This window comes from Periplaneta americana, chromosome 15 (genome assembly GCF_040183065.1).
Source record: "Periplaneta americana isolate PAMFEO1 chromosome 15, P.americana_PAMFEO1_priV1, whole genome shotgun sequence".
NCBI classification, from domain to species: Eukaryota; Metazoa; Arthropoda; class Insecta; order Blattodea; family Blattidae; genus Periplaneta; species Periplaneta americana.
In genome coordinates this window covers 175234454-175256571 of record NC_091131.1, presented here as the reverse complement: position 1 = coordinate 175256571, position 22118 = coordinate 175234454, and the positions used below count along the sequence as shown (strand labels likewise).

Below are 22118 nucleotides of genomic sequence, written 5' to 3'. Positions count from 1 at the left end.
AACACTGGTCGACAAGGTTTTCTTCACAAGAAATCTGATTAGTGATTCTAGTGCAGTTTTTCATACTGAATTCAGATATGTAGTCAGAACTTTTCCATCAGGCACAGTTTTTTTTGTGACAGCTACTTTTTAAAATCGGATTTTAGCATTTTCTTTGACCTGTCATAGGAACCGTTACCTCATATGTAGCGATTTTATCCAAGCTGTATTTAAGGAAATGATTTGTAATATTATGCTGAAGCACCATAAAACAATCCTGTGCAGGTTCATTCATGTTTGGACATGCTCAGACCTGTTCATCTGGCATTGTGATGTGTCAGTATCGAGCTGGCCGTGAGTTTGTTCAGTAGTGAAATAGTTCCTTCCTTTCGGAAGTGTATTGCGTATGTAGTGCTTAGTGTTGTTCATCATGCCAAGAAAGTGTGTAAATCATGTAGACAGTTTCTGCTATATTTGTGGTGAGCTGACCTTCAAATCTCAGAGGCGACATTTGACCCCACTTGTAAAGAAGTGTTATCAACTTTACTTTGGCTGTCAGGCTGGTGATTTTGATAAGAGCTGGGCCCCAAATACATGCTGTGTTTCGTGTGTTAGATTGCTGACTGGGTACACATCGTATGCCATTTGCAATTCCTATGATTTGGAGGGAACCGAAGGATCATTTAAGTGATTGTTATTTCTGTTTGACAAATATTACAGGAATCACATCTAAAACAAAACATACAGTTAAGTATCCTAATTTGAAATCTGCAATAAGGCCTGTCTTACACAATGAACAGTTCCCTGTACCAGTATATGCCATTATGACCTTAGGTAATAACTCTGATTCTGACCTAACTGAAACTGAAAATGCTTCAGATGAAAATCAAAATGATCCTACATGGAAATTCTTGGGCTTCAACACCGGCCAGATGAGTGGCGACTGTTCATAGATTCGTCTAAAGTTAGTTTGAAGGCTGTGCTGCTACATAAAGTAATTCTAGAGAAAATAGCCTACAATATGCAAAATATGAATGGTATATCTGTGGTGAATTAAAGGTCATTGCTTTATTGCTTGGTTTGCAACTTGGGTTCACCAAATTTTGCTGTTTTTTGTGCCTCTGGGACAGCAGAGATAGGAAGTCTCACTATGTTACAAAATCATGGCCTAAACGTGAATCTCATATCCCTGGCCACAAAAATGTGTCACATGTCCCTTTAGTGAATCCTGAAAAAATATTGTTACCTCCATTGCATATTAAGTTAGGAGTAATGAAAAATTTTGTCAAAGCTATGGATAAACAGTCTGATGGATTCTTGTACTTGAAATCGAAATTCCCCAAAGTCAGTGATGCTAAACTGAAAGAAGGAATTTTTATAGGACCACAAATCCGGTCATTAATGGGTGATGATCATTTCGAAGGACTGTTAAATCCACTGGAGAAAGCAGCGTGGCAGTCTTTCAAAAGTTTATGTTTCAATTTTCTTGGAAACCATAAAGCAGAAAACTATCGTGACATAGTGACTGATCTTCTGCATTCTTATAAAGCTATAGGATGCAACATGTCTTTAAAAATTCACTTCTTGGACTCTCACTTGGACTTCTTCCCCGAAAATCTTGGAGCTGTCAGCGATGAGCATGGTGAGCGTTTTCATCAGCAAATTTCTACTATGGAAAAGAGGTACCAAGGCAAGTGGAGTTCCAATATGCTGGCTGACTACTGTTGGACCAAGAAGAGAGACGTTCCAGATGCAAAATATGCCCGAAAATCACTATCTACCACTTGCTAGCTAAGTCAGAATGAGTAGTTATAATGTTGAGTTAGATAGCTAGTTACAGATTTTTTTAGAATATCATAAAAATTCAAATGAATATCACAAAAAACTCCTGCCCGATGGGGGAAAAACTGAAATTATATTTGAATTCAGCACGAAATATTCTTCTAGAAAATGTTATTTTACTTCTTGTGAAAGAAAAAAAAGTTCATTTTTGTCGACTAGTGTAATGTTTCCACTTCGTCTCTCAGGTTTCTTGTTGCTCTCCTGAAACTATTCCCTAGGACGCTCCTCTGCTGGACCAGGTGTCAGTTTTCAGGACAAGACACTGGTGATTCACAAGGTCTGATTGCATTTAACATATTTTTCAGGAAAGCTACAGTACAATTCAACCATTAACTGTTTATAGCTAAAATTTCCCTAACACTGAGATTACTTTCATTCCATTTATTTGAAACACTCTGTATAAAGTGTCATTACTATTGCTTACAATTACACAATGTCATCACTACCTCTTTTCCTCATACGTGGCCAAGAAGCTTGCTCTATCTTTCACAAAAATCACTTTGTTCTCGTCAGATATGTAATAGCTCCTTCTATGTAATCTGTGGCCTTTTACCGGAAAAAAAGTATATATATATATATATATAATATATTCGACAGGGGTGAAAAGCTAGAACTGAATTTTCTACCACTAACTTTATGTAAGGTCAAGCGTAAAGGCCCATTCACAATGAAAATTAAACATAACTGTAACATAAACAAAGAAGTTTGCGCCCAGGCTACCAAATGGGATCATTCACAGTGATTCACATAAGCATTGACATAAACATTACCGTAAGACGTTAACATGAAAGTTTGCAAACTCCAAACTTTCATGCTTATGCTTACGTGATTTGCAAACAGAACACAATCGTGGAGCGCTGAAGTATACAACAGAATATGAGGAAATGGCGTCGTTGTTATGTTTCCGTGGTTACCAAGTATGTTTGCGGTTATGTTTATGTTCCCATCGTGAATGATGGTATGACTTCTTGATTTTACTGTAACGTTTATATTCTAAAGTTAACGCTTACGTTATGTTTAATTTTCATTGTGACTGAGCCTTAATAGTAACCCAAACAAACTGGGCAGTAATAAAATTTTATTATTCCACGTTGTTCAAGAAAAAAATTACTCGCATGAGGCTCGAACTTGCTCTCATCCATATGACAGACAGCATCTGAGGTATTGAGATGAACAGCCACGCTTCTGAAACTGAAACACCATTGACTTCTGTGGCATACTACAATAACTGGAAGAAACATAATGCGTATGTACAAATAGGCTATCTCATATTAAGTACCAGTTATGTATTTTTTGAATGAAGATAATTCTAAATCTACAACATAGGCGAATACTAATTGAAAATGTTTTGTTTTGAAACAATGTGCAATCGTAATATTCTTAGTTTTAGGGTGCTGTGCAGTTATTAAGTAATACAGATATTTTGTATGGGCATGTATTTGCCAAATAATGTATATATTAGTATTGTAATATTTGGTAGGTTGGCTTTGCCTAGGTTACAATGAACTTGAAGCGCATGTTTTAAAATCTTGTCAAATCGTTAGCAATTTGAAATAGTTTTGAAAAATATTTTGTTCAATATTGATCAAACTTTAAGAAGTTTTCTTCTATTGTATTGAATTGGAAGAAAAATTTGTTCGTACACAAGCAGCTTATACCTTATTTTTATTATTTTCATTTTGTATGATTCTCCGATAAGCAAGTTGTGATACAATAATATTAAATTGGGCTAACCGTCTATACTTATCTAGTTTATTTTGGATTAAACATTAACGTTTTCGGCACTTATGTGCCATTTTCAAATGTATGGAATTGCCTTATTACATGATCAAATACATACACCTTATGTGTGTGAAATATATGGTATGTAACCTTGATGATCTACCATCGTTTACAAGATAATATATAAATTCAATGCCTTCCTCGCTTGCTTTCCTCTATCTAACTTTACTATGTTTTCAGGTATCGAAGTCGTACCCTTTATTGTTTCTAATGCCTGAGATTTATGTTCAAGAAAATCCAATAACTCCTTGAGTGTTGACATGTTTCGATCTGCGCAGCTTAATTCCCATTCGCGCCTACTCTGAGTGTCTATTTTCTCCAGTATCAATTATGATAATAGTACTTCGTGTAATGGAACCTCTAAAGATAGTGCTTCTAACGCATTCATATTGCTCTTTACTTGGCTCACTAATGACCGTAAATCTCCGTGTGATTCCTTGCTCATTGTTGGAAGTGACAAGATTGCTGTCACATGTTTCGACGCAATAAATTTTTCATTGTTGTATCTCTGATAAACCATGTTCCAAGCAGTTCTAAAATTTACATCACATATTGTTAGATTTTCTACTAGTTTGTGTGGTTCTCCCTTTAGTGCAGATAATAAATAATGCATTTTTTGAGCTTCTGCTAAATCACTATTTTTTACTATTAGACTGCTAAACGTATCCCTAAAGTTGAGCCAAGTGCTATAGTTTCCATTGAAACTAGGCAGACTAATAATCGGCAACTTTATTTTCCCTTCAACAATGGGTAGATTACTCCCTTGTGCAACATTATTTCTGCTTTCCATTATTGTAAAAAATCTTGATTTTACTCTATCATACTGCTCTTCAAATTCTATCCTGTCCTCTGAATGATCTTTGTCTGCTATCCTTTCTAATTGAACTTGACTTTCTTCATATTTCATTTGTATTCTTTCTAGTCTCTCATATTTTACCTTGATCAAACCCGGTTCTGTTACTTCATGAACCCTTCCAAGAAATGTTTGAAGTCTAGCTAAACTAGTCTTAGCTAAACCTCTCTGATGTATAAGTATCTTTGAATCACTCATGTTGTCCTACCTTGTTGATGACATAGTTTGAATCTCACTGCCAACCTGATTGTTAGAATTACTGGCCTCAGTTGTTTCCTTGGGCAACGACCTTCTGTTGACCTGGACGTCTTGATGGAACTGGATTGCAGCCCTTGGAGTTCAGTGCAAGGCCGCTAGGTGGAAATACTGGATTGTAGCTTCTGTAGCTTGGTGCAAGGAGTTGACTGTCAGGCCACTAGATGACTCTCACAGAACTTGCCTTTCTTGTACAGTTCTCAGCATTCATTCTTAGCCATCTTGGATTTTTACCACAAAATCACTTTTATGTTTCACTGATTTTTGCACTGTTACCTTGTTTCCAATGTCACTAATACTTATCCGGTTCGCGGGGATCAAATGTAAAGTCCTGCGAAGGTCGTATTGATGAATAAAGCACACGTGGACTGTAGAATAATGTGCTTTATTGTCCTTGATGTTCTAGCCGCAACAGCTCACCATCATCATTTTTGTAGACGCCCTCCTAATGGAGGATTACCAACCCTGAAGTACCAAACTTGGCGAAGTGCCAACCTTTGAAGTCCCAAACAGCTTCCATTTTTAAGTAAACTGTTTAGACTTTTCAGAAATCTTGGAAACTCAACTATAGACAAACAAAACGAATAAATTGCCTTTACCAATCTTTTCTCGTCAATAAAGATGAATCTTTACATAGCGTTCCTTACATGAATTAATAAACTTCTTAGCCAAATGCCTGTCAGGGTCAACTCAAATGAAAACAGTTGTACATCAGACGCCTAAAAGAAAACATTTCATCAGGGCCTTACATCCAACTGTTTTTTTAATTTAATTTTATGGTGTATTTAAGGGGGGACACTCAACTTAAAAATTGGAGAAAAAGTGTCATAGAAAAGAAAAATTAAATTTCTACACTAATTTACGTGACAGAACTAAATCAATACGCAGAATTCTTCCCCTATTCATTGAGAAGTCACAGTCAAATGCACAAAGCCAAAAAATAAAAAATGATAATTAAAAGTGATATTTCATATTAATGATTGATTAAAAATTGAAATATTTTTTATTTTGAAAAGTACTGGATCTAATGAGCTGAGATTTTGCATGTTACTTTCCATGTGTATATTAAACGTTTTCTCCAAATTTGAAAAAGATAGGTCAAATAAGAAAAAAGTTTCAAAATATAGTTGAGTGTCCCCTTAAGGCCAACAGAACTTCCCTTCCACACCCACCACCAGGAGTACAAATAAAATAATGGAAGAAATCAAACTATACACAAAGTAAAACTAAACGAAAATATATGCAGGGTATAGTCACACAAGCTTTAAATGAGTTAGCATTGTCTTGAAGTTCAGCAAAACAAAAACACATCCCTCGGTACCTACAAGCCCACTAAGTGTTGACTCAATGTTCTGCAGATCTTATATTTTATCTCTGCCTGTCAGTGACCATTAAATTTCAAGTGGCTTGTCTTATTCTTGGGTGTCAGCCTATTAAAAAACATTACAACCTTTCTGCAGTCTCCTTTCCTTCCCACTGTAAATGTGATGTTGTACAGAGACAGATATAAAATAATTATAAGATCTGTACATTGATCTGAAGCTGTGCTGACATCAATTTTATGTCTATATGTGCTTTTACTTGAACTTCAGAGACAGCTGACGATAAATAAGGATTACTTTGTTTTCAGTCTGAACCCGTTGGGGTGTCATCATGAACAAAAATTTATCTCACTATCAGTCGTACAAAGAATCAGTATTCATTTATTCATTTAGTGTTCTGCTCAAGGGCAGGTCTTTCACTACAAACTCAGCTGTCTTCAATCTTTCCTACTTTCAGTCTTCCTCTTAGTCTCCGCATATGATCCATATATCTTAATGTCGTCTATCATATTATATCTTCTTCTGCCCCGAACTCTTCTCCCGTTCACCATTCCTTCCAGTGCATCTTTCAGTAGGCAGTTTCTTCTCAGCCAGTGACCCAACCAATTCCTTTCATTCTTTCTGATCAGTTTCAGCATCATTCTTTTCCGTACAGCTTAATTTCTTATTCTGTCTGTCCATTTCATACATTTCATTCTTCTCCAGAAGATGCTAATTTTTCTGTTAAAATCTTCCTTATACGTATATAATTAAATTTATATTGTAAGATTTTTTACCTCTGTATGCCTGTTTACATCATATCCGGTTTTTTCAAAACCTGACTTCAGAAATTATTATTATCTCACAAATTCAGGTCATATTACTTATATAATTTTTTATTTTATGAACAGAATAGAGAAAGATACAGTATAATTTCGCGAGAAGTCATTGTGTAACATAAAGAATACTATTCTGAGAGACATATATTTTAGAAATCAAGATATTTTTCTTTCCATAACGACTAACATACAATATTGACTACATGATTACACAGAATTTCGCAATAACACATATTTGGACATGAACAACAGCATTTTGGGAGATGTGTATTTTAGAATTAATACAATTTTTCAGTTGATTTATGTGTATTCACATATTTAGAAACATGAGAAAAGTATCATAGAATTGCTTTTTGATGTGCATACAATTCTTTGTTTTCCCCTTATTGCGTATATATATATATATATATATATATATATATATATATATATATATATATATATATATATATATATATATATATATATATATATATATTTGGGGAAACACAAAAAACTGTTTAAAAGAAATGCATGAGTTAAGAATTATTGGACTATATGAATGGAAAATGTTAGTAAAAACACAACGAATATTTCTGTATCCAAAAATATTTTTTAAATAGAATATGACTCAATATTCATGTTTGAAAATGTTTGACATCTGAGGTTTTTCAAAATCTGGTAAAGATTTAACAAAATGAATATTATTTTTTTGTTTTATTACATTGTTGTTTTAAAAATGGTATCTACTTCACATGCCATGAAGACACTTTGGGGGCATGGAGGTGGAGCCCATGCTTTCTTGACCTCGGCACTAGAATTATGTGGTGTGATCGGCACCGTGCTCCGATTGTCTTTTACCCCCTGGAAAGACCTGGTACTCAATTTGATAGGAAGCTGGTTGAACCTCGGGGCTGTTCTGGAAGTTTGATAATGAGAAAATTCTGCCACCGCCCGAACCCCAGCCTTCTAGTCCGTTAGTTGTTGAAGTTGCAAAACCATGTATACATAAAGAAGTGTGGCAGGCATTTTGAAAAATGTATTGTAGTCTTTAAAAATGATTTTAGGTGATGTTGGAGAAGCTTAAAGAATTGCTTGTGAATTTTTATTGCTGCAGAAATAAAAAAAACAATATGAACATTCATACAAGATGTTTAAGGAATGGCGCAGTGTTAAGAAGACGATTATTTGTGAAACTTCTTTGTTAGCATAGTTCTTTGAAAAGTCAGAAATAGGAAACTCAGCAGCTAGTTCCTGGTGTGGATATTCCATGTTAAAGGCAAATCTTTTTACTGGAGATAATATTGACATGTCAAAATAGCTACTGTAAACTGAAAGCTTTGTTGAGACGAAAGAATAACGTGTACAAACTGAACAAATCTAGTGCTTGAATTCCTTACAGATGCTCCTGATGACAGATACTTATTAGTGAAAGGAGTGGCAGTTGTGGAAATTGGTGGAGCATGTGGCTGTGAAGAATTGTTATGATTGACACTGAAAGATGTTGAGGTGAATGCTGATGTTATTATCGTGAGTATTGAGGATTCTAAAAATGATATGTCCCATAGATTCACAATTACTTCTAGTAAAAATGGTGTTTGTGGTTTAGAAATTGTTACCAAGTACAGTACATTATGATTAGGTCAAAGATTGGGAATAACAATTCGTGGTTGTTTATGCGATGTAACAAAGGACAATGTTACAAACATCAAGTTGAGAGGAGTACTCTTTCTACAATTCCTACAAGGTAGGAACTTTTTTAAATTTGGAAAATCCTAAACTGTATACAGGCCATTCATTTATAAGAACTCAGCTACGTTCTTGGCAAACAGAGGTGTGGATATTTTAGCACTCAAGAGATATGGAGGATGGAGACATCTAGAATTGCGGAAAGTTATGTAGCTGATAGTTTGAGTAACAAGAAAGAGAGTTCCTTGTGGAGAAACAGGTCAGTTATTATGAAGGATCCAGTTAGCTGTGAAAAAGGACTTTGAAATAAGCAAAGAAATAAATCCTGATTATATTCATCGAAATTTTGCCCTAATATTAATAACTGTAATAAATGTAATGTTTATATTAATTTCAGTCGTCAGCACAAGAATGAATGAATGAATGAATGACATAACTTGGTCTGTTAGCTGTTAATAATAATATTCATGTAAATGTTTCGACCAATATTAATAAATGTGATAATTGCAATTTTTTTCTGTAAATTTCAGTTGTCGGCAGAAGAATGAATGAAAGTACCACCTCCAGAGAAAAGTAAATTAGACCTACTTACTTCCTGTTGCTTATAGACATCAAGGAAGTGACGGTAAATAATAAATAGACTTCCTTCCTTAGAATCAGTGCAATAACAATATATTTACTAGAGTAGGAGTGGGAAAATGAAAAAATTATCCAGAACGGACAAGAAAAATTGAGAGCGTCTAGTTCAAAATCTGCTTAATGTACTTTCTGATGAAATTGAGTCATGTACCATATCAGGTATCCTGGGACTTTTTTCTCTTGTGCGCAGGAGGGACCCGAAGGTTTGAACTGCAGCCTGAGGCTTACTTGCTTTCTGGGACATACTTTACTAAATGTACTAACTATGGATCAAATTCTATCATACTCCCACATAAAAAGCTGTATAAGTGTTAGGCTCCGCTGCGTAATATATGAAGATAGTAACGATACCCTGTATCCGAATGTATCCAATGCAAAGACAAATAAGAATGCATGTTTTAAGAAAGTCTTTCTGCAGTGTTATTAATCGATGAAGAAACATATTTTTCTGTAACTGAAATAAACATGTTTTACATGCACTTATTCCAACATTGGGTTTGTTCACTCACTCACTCACTCACTCACTCAATTATTCAATTATTTATTTATTTTTTTATTTATGTATTTGTTTATTTGTTTTTGTTTTGTTTCTTTCATATCTTCCATTTATTTACTTATTTGTTTATTTATACAAAATAAAACTAGGAAAAATTGAATAATCTCATTATTACATATTTAGACATTACAACAACAGTGACTGCCTCCGTGGTCTGTTGATCACCATGCTGGCTTCCAGATCTGGAGGTCCTGGTTCGATTCCTGGGCTTGGCTCTCAGTGAATTTTCCTTGAAGAAGAAATTTGTATGAATGTGAGTGTGATTGTGAGTGTGCCAGGTTAATATTAATTAGCCAATTATCAAAAACATAAAATACATCAGGACTGTCACTGGGCAGTAACCTGAACACACGTTTCAGCGTCACATTTTTGACAAGTAACTCCATCAGCCAGCACAACCATGAAGCATTAATAGATGCTGTAGAATTACCAACAAAGAAAAAAAAAACAACAACAGTAGCTCTTACCGATCAAAATGAACTGTCGCGTCAATTACATTTAAAAACATTGATAAATCCCTTCAAAATTCGTGTTAGAGATTTCATTTTAAGTTTAAAAACGAAAATTGTATAAAAGTAATCAAATCCATAAATAAAATCCCGTGCGATTTGAAGGGTACACGGGAAAAACGATCAAGGTCCATCAAAAATCGAAATTGAGTTAATAATGCTATCTTATAGTGGAAAGGAAGTACTATCATGTGGTCTAGCTAGTAATAAGAAATCATCGTTCTTGACATTCCACTATGTCAATTTCTATTAAATACACACATAACAAAGTATTAAGTGCTTAAACTTTAAAATTCGTTTTTCTCGAAACTTTCTAAAATGGACCTTGATAGTTATTCCCGTGTACCCTTCATTTGTAAAGCCTTAAAGAACACTTACTGGTCAGAATGATCGGAACGATCTTTCTTGTGTTAAAAATAGTACCGGTAGCTATTGTTTTATGAAAAAAGTATAACAATTAACGACAGTATATTTCAGTAAAACATAGCCTACTGTTGTAAAATTTATTTTATTTTTGCTTTATAGAAACTCTGCTGCAAACCCAGCTTATTGTACAATTGAAAGATCATTATCTGCTGAACTAATTGAACAGATCTATTAACAATTTGTGTTGTAACAGAAAATAATATATATTTGCAAACTTATATTAAAAGGTAATGCTATTAATCATGTTTACTGTGGTATATTATTTTCTTATTTTTCTCGATCTAAAATTATGCATTTAGCAAATTTTGAACGGTACTCCCTCAATTACAGCATTAAACTTACAGAAACGAAAACAAAAGATGCCCCACTATAAGATGAGAAGACGGAGTTCAGATTGAATGGGAACAATTCTTTATTATTAGTTGTTCAAATGAACGATTCGTGAATGAATCGACCCAACTCTATTGTCTATGTATCTTAACATTTTGTAGCATTTCTGGGGTGACTTTAGCACAGGCTTCAATGATACTGTTGTGCGACCGTCACTCAGGTCGCACTGATTGCTGGCCGGATGGCTACTGCGTTCGACTTCTGCTCCTTCTTGTCAGGATTTCTCACACCACCATTGTACACAACAATGGAAAACTACTTTGCTGGAAAAACTGGAGCTCTCAGGATACTATAGGGAACTACATGACTACTAAACTAAGTCCGAAATGATTGCAATGTTGTTATCTCTAACTAATTTATTATATATTTACATATGTACAGCAAAACTACTTACAGGGTATATCATTCTCCTCTACCGACGCCATCTTCTGTCAGGATAGATTCGATGTAGCTAGGTTAACAATCTCCACCAACTAATCAACTGCCTCACGCGTCTCCTCTCCAACACTTTTTATGATTCGGTACCCGTTTCCCGCCCGGGGTACCGACCACACCATCCACCCCTGTGAGATGGTCTTAAAACACTTTTGATTTCACGTACTTACAAATATCGTCTTAATCAATCATTTCTTACATTTAATTTTGATTTAGTGCATTATAGTGACAAGTCACTATAATAAAATTACGAGCAAGAAAAGAGTCCGAATAATGCGTGATATAATTTGACCAATTAAAATGCATGCTTTATCCTACTGGACCAATGGGATTGGGCTAGCAATGATCTGAAGCGTAAGAATACTTTCGTTGTAGGCAGTGATTTTACCACACACCCAACAAGACTCTATACCGCTGGCTAAGCATCTCAAGACCGTGTATTCCGCTGACACTGTTCCTGTTTCAAATTTAATACTCCACAGGAAATCATGCTACAGGGCGTTCTTTAGCCCTGGGGCATAACAATACCATTCTTTAAATGTTCCACATTCTCAATTTTCTCTACATATATCAAGCTCTTTATGTAACTCCAAAAGAAAAAAATCAAGCGGTGTTAAATCTGGAGACCTGGTCAGCCATTCTACTGGTCCACACCGACCAATCCAATGTCCAGGGAACTGTTCGTCCTGTCTGCTAAAACATTTGTGTGGCTTAACCTACCAGAATGAAGAATGATATCAATTCTTTCCTCTTTCGACAATGTCATCACGAAAATCAAGAAATTTGTTATAGGAAAACTTTCAAATAATCACAGCAGTGCATTGAAACTGTCACAGGTTAACCAAACAGTAAAGCAGGAAAAGTTAATTACCAGAATTGCATAAAAACACCTTTTCCAAAGCCTCCTCAGTACTGTACCATGTTACAAAATATCTGTAGATTAGATGCAGTAACTAATGTTTGTGTCAGTATTACAGTTATCTTTAAATAACTTGAAAATGATTAGAGATATCTCAAAAGAATTGCACCATTGTTTTTCTCAGAATATTTCACATGATTTTGAGTACCTACATGACCCTCTTTCGATTTAAAATTTCAAAGTTGCATTCAGAATGGCAGCTTTTGAGATAGGTGAGGGCTAGACTCAAATGTGTCACTGGTAGAGCATTTTTCTTACAAATAATGGTAACACCAATAGTAATCGCAAATCAAGCGTATGGAAGACATTTATATGGTTCCAGACTTTTGATTCACCCTGTATATTAGCAGTATGTTGTTTATTTTTTCCCCCGTAAAATCATATAAATTCCTAAACATGAGATCTAAAATCCTAAAAAAATCATAAAAAATCGATTGGAAAACCTAATTTTAGTTTCTTAAAACCTATAAATTCTGCGCTTAGTAATGAGGTATGTCACAGGCCTTATATTTTAATACATGTAATGCAAACTCTCATCAGTCACGTCTTGGCCTCCTCAACTTTCAAACCTACCGTCCACCACTGATACACAGCAGAATATACTTTTAAAATGACCACAGTACAAGATGATGAATACCATAAACCTGCAAACACTGTTTTGAAAGTGGAAAATTTTCTTCTTCGTCTTCTTTTTGGACGTCATATCCTCTTTGTTTGAAGATTTTGGCGTCCTTTGGTCTTGACATTTATTCAGTTATTGCAATGTATGGTTATGCCATCAATACTGGGATGTGTGATTAAATTTTCATTTTACATGTTTTCATGTGTTGATATAATAGTCTTCCTATTGTTTCAAATAGCATTCCTGGTGGTTTCCATGGACCATATCCTAAAATATTTCCAAGTTGTATTGTTAATTTGTCGATGGCTTGTTTAAATCGTCCACACTGAAAGAATATGTGATTAATGTCTCCTTGTTCTTGTTGACATGTACACAAAGGCGAATTTGAAAGACCAATCTTGTGTAAGTAGTAAGGCATATGGCTGCATCTTAGTTTTACAGCACTGATAAAGGTGATGAAGGAGCGGTGTCCTTTATAATCACAATACCATGGGCGACTTTGTATGTTATGGTGTACCAGAGTTTGTCGGATTTTGTTCTGTGTAAGATCCTGTAAGGTGGTATTTAATACGTTGTTATTCGACATGTTTATTGCGTCCTTTGCAAGACCATCCACCATCTCGTTTCTCTTTATTCAGCATGTCCTGGTATCCAGATTAATTTGAGCAAGTTCCCTCGATTCACTTTAAATATGGTTTGCTTGATGTTAATTTCTAGCCATGTTTGTTTTGTGTGCATATCACTGTTGGTAATTCTGCTTAGTACACTTTTAGAATTCGAGGCCATTATTATGTGATTATTTTTATTGTTTATTAAAGGAATAAGAGCTTGACGGATGGCTGAGAGTTCAGCTGTATAACTAGAACTGTTGGAGGAGTTTCAATTTGCCATGAGTGTTATCAGTCGAACTGAGCTATGCAACTCCAACGCCTGTTTTTGTTTTTGAACCATCAGTGAATATAATAACTACATTCAGGTTCTGTTGCTTCTCATTGCAATCCATTCTTGAAATAGCTGTGGTGACTGAACCTCTCCCTTCTGGAAGGACACTAGGTCGTGCTGAATTGGGGCCATCAATATTTTGTAAGGGACACAATATATAAGATACCTCGGAAATATTTGGTATGAGAGACTTTGAGTATATTCTTGAAAGAGGTGATACACTGTAGGGAGAGTCAGGTCGATATTGTGAGGGTTATGAGTGTGCAGGGTCATCAATTTTTCATTTTATTGTCTAACAGTGCCGAACAATTGTTTAAAATCGAATTAAAAAATTTATGTGCCATAATTTGTTGTTGGATGTAAAGCAGGACATGTGCTATTTCTTGAAGTGTATGTTTTTTTGTTTGGTTTTCCACTCACACCAATTATTTTCTTCGCCACTTGGTAGTGTAAGGTCTCCATCCTGTTTGTGATTTGTTTGTTTATTGATATTGGTAATGCGTACTCTGTTACACTGCGGAAGATGATGTTATATAAACATTGCAATTGGTTTGAGTGACACCCCCACTTCCTATGCACAATGCATTTGAATAATTTCACTTTCTGCTGAAATTTGAGGTTAATAGTAGAGAAATGTTCATTCATCTTGAGGTTAGATTCCATGATAATCCCCAACATTTTTATACTTTGTTGTATGAGGATAATCACCAATTAGGAACAGGATTCTTTATTCATAAAAGAATAAAATCAGCAGTAAAAAAGGTCGAATTTATCAGTGATAAGTTATCGTATTTAGTACTTAAGGGTAGATGGTGCGATATTGTAGTTATAAATGCTCACGCCCCTACAGAAGAGAAAGACGACCATATAAAGGGTAGCTTCTATGAGGAATTGGAACACACTTTTGATCAGTTACATAGATATCACATGAAAATTTTATTGGGGGATTTCAATGCTAAAGTAGTACGGGAGGATATTTTTAAACCGACTATTGGAAAAAAGAGCCTACACATATCTAGTAATGACAATGGAGTTAGGTTAGTCAACTTTGCCACATCAAAAAATTTAATTGTTAAAAGTACAACATTCCCCCATAAGGATATACATAAATATACTTGGACTTCTCCAGATGGATTGACACATAACCAGATAGATCACATCTTGATAGATAAAAGAAGACATACTAGTATAGTAGACATTCGAACTTTCAGGGGGGCAGACTGTAATTCTGACCATTATTTGGTAATTGGAGAACTAAGAGAAAGACTATCAGTAGCCAAGCGAGTAGAGCAACAAGTTAATATTAGAAGATTCAATATTCCGAAATTAAAGGACGAGGAAACTAAGCAACATTATCACGTCGAAATTTCAAATAGGTTTGCCGTATTAGCAAGTTCTGATGATGTTGAGGAAGAGTTAGATGTGAATAGCATGTGGGAAAATATCCGAGATAATATTAAAATTGCAGCTGAACAAAGCATAGGTTATTATGAAACTAAGAAAAAGAAACCGTGGTTTCATGGTAGTAGAAAGAAGGAAACAGGCAAAATTGAAATTCTTACAGGATCCAGTTGAGGCGAATAGAGATAATTATTTCAATACAAGACGGGAAGCAAATCGTACGCTTAGGAATAAAAAAAGAGAATACTTGAAGGAAAAACTGAATGAGGTAGAAACAAATAGTAAAAATAAAAGCATTAGAGATTTATTGAAGGGCATAAGGGAATTCAAGAATGGATATCAGGCAAGGGTAAACGTGATCAAGGATGAGATTGGCGACTTGCTTGCAGACGCTCATTCAATACTGAACAGATGGAAAAACTATTTTGGACAACTACTAAATATACATAGGCCAAATAGAAATGATCGGGACGAAATTGAAATACAAACTGCTGAGCCATTTATACCCGAACCCACACTGAAAAATTATAAGTCTCCAGGTATCGATCATATTCCAGCAGAATTAATACAAGAGGGTGGAAGCGCATTATCTAACGAAATTTATAAACTTGTACTTGCTATTTGGGAAAAGGAAATTGTACCAGAACAATGGAAGGAGTCCATTATCGTACCTATCTTTAAGAAGGGGGACAAGACTAACTGCAGTAACTATCGAGGAATATCACTTTTGTTGGCGTCGTACAAAATTTTGTTCAATATTCTTTTGAGAAGAGTAACTCCATATGTAGATGAAATTATTGGGGATCATCAATATGGTTTTAGGCATAATAGATCAACTATTGACCAGATATTTTGTATTCGACAGGTAATGGAGAAAAAATGGGAGTATAAGGGTACAGTGACTGCCTCCGTGGTCTGTTGGTCAGCATGCTGGCTTCCAGATCAGGAGGTCCCGGATTCGATTCCCGGGCTAGGCTCTCGGTGAATTTTTCTTGAAGAAGAGGAATTCCCTGGGTGTCTAGAGTCTGGAAATTTGTATGAATGTGAGTGTGATAGTGAGTGTGCCGGGTTAATATAAATTAACCAATCATTACAATAAAAAAATACGTCAGGACTGTCGCTGGGCAGTAACCTGAACACACGTTTCAGCGTCACAATGTTGACAAGTAACTCCATCTGTTAGCACAACCATAAAGCATCTAATAATAGATGCTATAGAGTTACCAACAACGAAAAAAAAAAAAAGGGGTACAGTGCATCAGTTATTCATAGATTTCAAAAAGGCATATGACTCGGTTAAGAGGGAAGTTTTATATGATATTCTTATTGAATTTGGTATTCCCAAGAAACTAGTTCGATTAATTAAAATGTGTCTCAGTGAAACATATAGCAGAGTTCGTATAGGTCAGTTTCTGTCAGATGCGTTTCCAATTCACTGTGGGCTAAAGCAAGGAGATGCACTATCACCTTTACTTTTTAACTTTGCTCTAGAGTATGCCATTAGGAAAGTCCAGGATAACAGAGAGGGTTTGGAATTGAACGGGTTACATCAGCTGCTTGTATATGCGGATGACGTGAATATGTTAGGAGAAAATACACAAACGATTAGGGAAAACACAGGAGTTTTACTGGAAGCAAGTAAAGAGATAGGTTTGGAAGTAAATCCCGAAAATACAAAGTATATGATTATGTCTCGTGACCAGAATATTGTACGAAATGGAAATACAGTATAAAAATTGGAAATTTATCTTTTGAAGAGGTGGAGAAGTTCAAATATCTGGGAGCAAGAGTAATAAACATAAATGATACTCGGGAGGAAATTAAACACAGAATAAATATGGGAAATGCCTGTTATTATTCGGTTGAGAAACTTTTATCATCCAGTCTCCTGTCGAAAAATCTGAAAGTTAGAATTTATAAAACAGTTATATTACCGGTTGTTCTCTATGGTTGTGAAACTTGGACTCTCACTTTGAGAGAGGAACAGAGATTAAGGATGTTTGAGAATAAGGTGCTTAGGAAAATATTTGGGGCTAAGAGGGATGAAGTTACAGGAGAATGGAGAAAGTTACACAACGCAGAACTGAACGCATTGTATTCTTCACCTGACATAATTAGGAACATTAAATCCAGACGTTTGAGATGGGCAGGGTATGTAGCACGTATGGGCGAATGCAGAAATGCATATAGAGTGTTAGTTGGGAGGCCGGAGGGAAAAAGACCTTTAGGGAGACCGAGACGTAGGTGGGAGGATAATATTAAAATGGATTTGAGGGAGGTGGGATATGATGATAGAGACTGGATTAATCTTGCTCAGGATAGGGACCAATGGCGGGCTTATGTGAGGGCGGCAATGAACCTTCGGGTTCCTTAAAAGCCAGTAAGTAAGTAAGTTGTATGAGGATGACTTGGTTGGATATTTTAAAGCTGTTTACATTAGGGTGTCTCTTATGATTTTTAGAAATTATTATATGTTGAGATTTTCTGTGATTAATTTGTAGGCCAATATCTTGGATTGCGGTGCAGATAGTGGTTATGTCATCTTGTAGTAAGTGCAAAGCTATTGTATTATTTCTTAATGGTATCCGGGCTGTTATAAAAATGTCGTCAGCAAACATTGTAAGTCTGGCTATCTGAAGGCTTAACTGGAACAGAGTATGAGTATATATTGTAAATAAAATGGGGCTAAGAGATGATCCTTGTAATAAACCAGAGTTAGAAATTCGGTTACTAGTATTTTGGTATCTTGGATGGAAACTGATTTTCCTGTTACACATAAGGTTAATGATTAATTGATTTAACTTTTGTGGAATGTTGAAGTATTCTAATGCGGGAACTAGAAGTTGTAAGTTAACATTATCATATGCTTTGGATACATCAATTGCGATTAAGTGGAGATTTTTCTTCCTGATCCATGCTACAGCTGTATTTGCAGCTATGTACTTGTAGGAGTTTCATCGTCAAAACAAAATTAATGGTTCACTGAACTTGTAAACATTTATATGGTTAAGTACTCTTTGTCCCTTGTGGCAGCTCACGAATAGTGAGAAGATTTCTACATTCTAATTTCTGTAAAGATTGTGAGTAGAGTATGTGAGTAGTATGTAAATCATTGGGGCCACTTCCTAATTCGTTCAATGTAATGTATAGACGAGTATTTAATGTATTTTCTGGTGGTATTACTTAGCATGATGGGTCTATAGTGGTTACTGTCTACTCCTGTTGTTTTTGGTTTCTGAATTGGTATCGCAAAGAACTGCTGCTATGGGATCGGAATATTGCCTGTATTGAGGATAGTATTGTAACAATTAGTCAAGCCTTGCAGGAAGTGATGTGATAGATAGTTTAAGATGGTATATGTTATATCTGGTCCTTGAGAGGTGTTTTTTTTTTTCTTTTGAATCACAGTGACTACTTCGTTGTACGATATCGGTTCTATCAATTCATTTGAAACATTAAGATTCAATCTCTCTTCCTGGAGGGAGACAAGCGGTGGAACGTCATCTGGTGTAACTAGTTTTAGGAATTCCTCTTGCATGTCGGTATTACGATGAATTATATTGAAGGAGCTGTTAAATCTGTTGGTGAACCAGTGAATTCTCTGCCATATATGTGATATCGGAGTGTGCTGTGTTAGTTGGGAACAGTACGTTTGGTTACCAGACATAATGTCCATACCTCAAAATGTCCATGGAATAATGTCCGTGTTAAATCGTCCAGAGTCAAAATGTCTATAGTTTTATAATGTCCACTTCACTCTGATGTCCAGAGTCATAATGTCCATAGTTCTATAATATACACTATCTCCATCACAGAAGGGTAAGCCACTTCCTTCTTTTCGTGGGTACCTGTACCAACATCACGACTTTAATAGAGATAGGACAAAACTATATTGGTGATGCAGATAAAGGAAAATTTGTAATGCTGCAATAATAACTAACAGCAAGCTAGATAACATTTGGGTTTTGCAGGATGGCACAGATAAGCATTTACATAGTGCTGATGAAGCAGGTATAGAAGTAAAGTGCATCTTGAACCGTGTTAAGGCAAGAGCAAGAGTGATGCCAAATGAAACTCCATCAACTGTTTTGGTAGCAACTCTCGGTTCTCCTGTGGAGGAGGTAGCATAAAAGATGCTTGAGTGCAGAAGTTTGAAAAGAATGATAAACCGTACACAAATCCATGAGCGGCCTCTCAATCCAACAGCACTGAATGATTTAGTCATAACAGCTCCTTATGACCATGCGGCAAGGGGTCAACAGTTTCTGTTGTTTAGCTCAGGCCAGGATGACGAAAATAGAGTTTTAATATTTTCTTATGATGATTCCCTAAGGGTTCTGTCTCAGTGTAATATGTTAATTTGTGATGGGACTTTTAAGTGTGCGCCCCAGTGGTTTGCACAGTTGTTCACAGTGCAAGGGAGACATCTCGAATCATGCAGCACACAAACAATGCGATAGAAGGCTGGCACAGTCGTGGCTGTACATTATTCATCCATTTGGCAATTTATACGTGCCTAAAGAGCGAAGAAAATTAAATTTGGGCACAAATATTGCAAGCAAGAGGAGGGGCATACACAAATTAAAGAGCCGGTGAATGAAACGTATTTGACGAATCAAAAACAAATTCTCCAAATTGTGAGAAACTACAACAGGTACAAAGAAAATGGAGAAAATTCTCATATACCTTAAAAGTATTGGTTACCATCTTAAAAGTGGGGCTCTGGTTTCCGATGATTAATAACTTATTTGTGCGAGTTACAGAATAAAATTGATTGTGTTCTATTCAATTCATACATTATGGACGTTTAACACTATGGACATTTTGACCGTACGGACGTTTTATCATATGGGCTTTCTGTCATATGGACATTCAGTACATGGACATTTTCACCGTATGGACATTTTGATCTTACAGACGTTTTATCATATGGATGTTCTGTAGTATGGACTCTATACGATGGAAGCGTACGTTTTTCATGATCTGGTTTTGGTTTGTTTGATGCTTTGTTTAACCCTGGCGTTGCTTTGCTTATATTTAATAAAATTGGAAAGTATTTTATGCTTCATAAATTGTTTACATACTATCTTTCTGTTATTTGTATGCATCATAATCTCTTTGTTCCACCAGGGTGGTTTCATTCGAGCTCTGAAGTTTTCCTTGGTTGGGGAAGATGGAGCACTAGTATGTTTATCCAATATCTGTTTGAATATAGCAAGGAATTTCGTCATATCCTTCTCTTGGGCTATCAGGTGATGTCTGGGTAAATCTAGTTTCTCTTGAAGCATTTGCGGATTAATTTGAATTTTCCTATATCCATGTCATTGTTGGTATTTAGTCCATGGCATTTGAGCAATCTGAATCTGTACTATAAAATGATCACTACCCTTCGTATCAGGTGAAATGCTCCAAGTCGTTAGGGGTAGTAGTAAATGTCAAATCTGGGGAACTATTCTCTTGATGTGGAAGTCCTAATCTACTAGGAGTATCTTCATTTGCTAAGTTGAGGTTATGAGTTCAAAGTATTGTAAAAATTTGTATTTTCGAAAGGCCCGAGTATCTGCAGAGATTGTTTAAGATTGAAATCTCCCAGGATTATTATAGATTTGGATGTTGTCAGATCAAAATGGTGTTCCCAAAAGATCCAAGACACATAGTTATACGGTGCATTATATATGCCTATTACCAGAATGATGTCTAGTTCAATTTGGATAGCCTGAAAAGTTTTTGTGTAATTGGTAATTGTAATTGTAGATGTCTGTAATATCTGTATCGATTAGTCTATTAAAAAAGCTATTCCACCTATAATAGAAACTAGAATACACATGTCTGTAAGTTTTAAGGTTATGATTATTTTCATTTATTGCGTCTACGTGAATAGGTTAACAAATGATTTTACAAGTTCAGCATTCACATACATAAGTCGAGGGTTAAACGATCGCTGAGGGACTTCCGCTGGTTTTGAAATAGACACTGACCCACTTAGGTTAATTTCAATTAAGAAACATGCCAAACGAATTATCTTTGCACCAAAAACAGATCCTCCCTGGACCAAATTATCGTATTTTATAATTATTTGAATGCAACAGAAGTCAGAAGTCTTGCTAAAATCGGCGGAAGTCCCTCAATGCTCGTCTCGCCAAATCGAGCTTTGGGAAATCTTCGCCAAAGCGGCAAATAATTATGACAAATCACGATGAGCACTGGCAGAAGTATGTTTCCATTTCATCCACCTCAAATACAGTTTTTTCTTATATTAGGCTATGGAAAGAATTCGTCTAACAGATGCACTCCTATGCAATAACAATTCGATACTCAGCCCCGGAACAATTTTTCCCTTGAAATTATTCAGTCTGTTTCACAGGGAACTTTACCTGAAAAACTAGACTTGCATAATAGGCCTATATACGTTACTGTAGGTACCTTAACAGAAAACCACAATTCTGAATTGCACAGCGTTTGTGTACACTCGATGTGGGTCTCTGGCGTCTTTTCAGACTCGAGTTGTGTGGATATAAGGGGAAAAATTGAAACGGTGTCGGATGGAGTTTCTGGGTAGCTCAGTTGCTGGAACGCTGGTATGTTCCACCAGAGGTCCCAGGATTGATACCCGACCTCGGAACAATTTTTTCCTTGAAATTATTGAAGTCTGCTTCATAGGAGCTTTACCTGAAAACTGGACTTGCATAACAAACAATTCATTCATAGCGTTCTGCCCAAGGGCAGATCTTTCACTGCAAACCCAACATTCTCCAATCTT

The 22118-nt window shown here is 35.7% G+C and overlaps 1 protein-coding gene across 12 annotated transcripts in view; it reads left to right on the top strand.

Moving 5' to 3' along the window:
* The window catches only part of LOC138715547 (conserved oligomeric Golgi complex subunit 4-like), a 104458-nt gene that overhangs the window by 41672 nt on the left and 40668 nt on the right, over positions 1-22118 (top strand). For 5 of the 12 annotated variants that reach the window (XR_011336418.1, XR_011336419.1, XR_011336417.1 and 2 more), the window contains one exon: positions 8233-8360. The exons of 3 other annotated variants lie outside the window; for them this stretch is intronic. Coding sequence is in view for 3 of the 9 variants with exons in the window: in XM_069848606.1 (XP_069704707.1) it covers positions 8233-8259 (27 nt within the window). In the remaining 6 variants the exon portion in view is untranslated. Of the gene's footprint in view, positions 1-500; positions 726-8232; positions 8361-9049; positions 9145-22118 lie in introns of those variants that run through there. 4 more of the 12 variants (XM_069848608.1, XM_069848607.1, XR_011336422.1 and 1 more) reach the window with 4 other exon arrangements.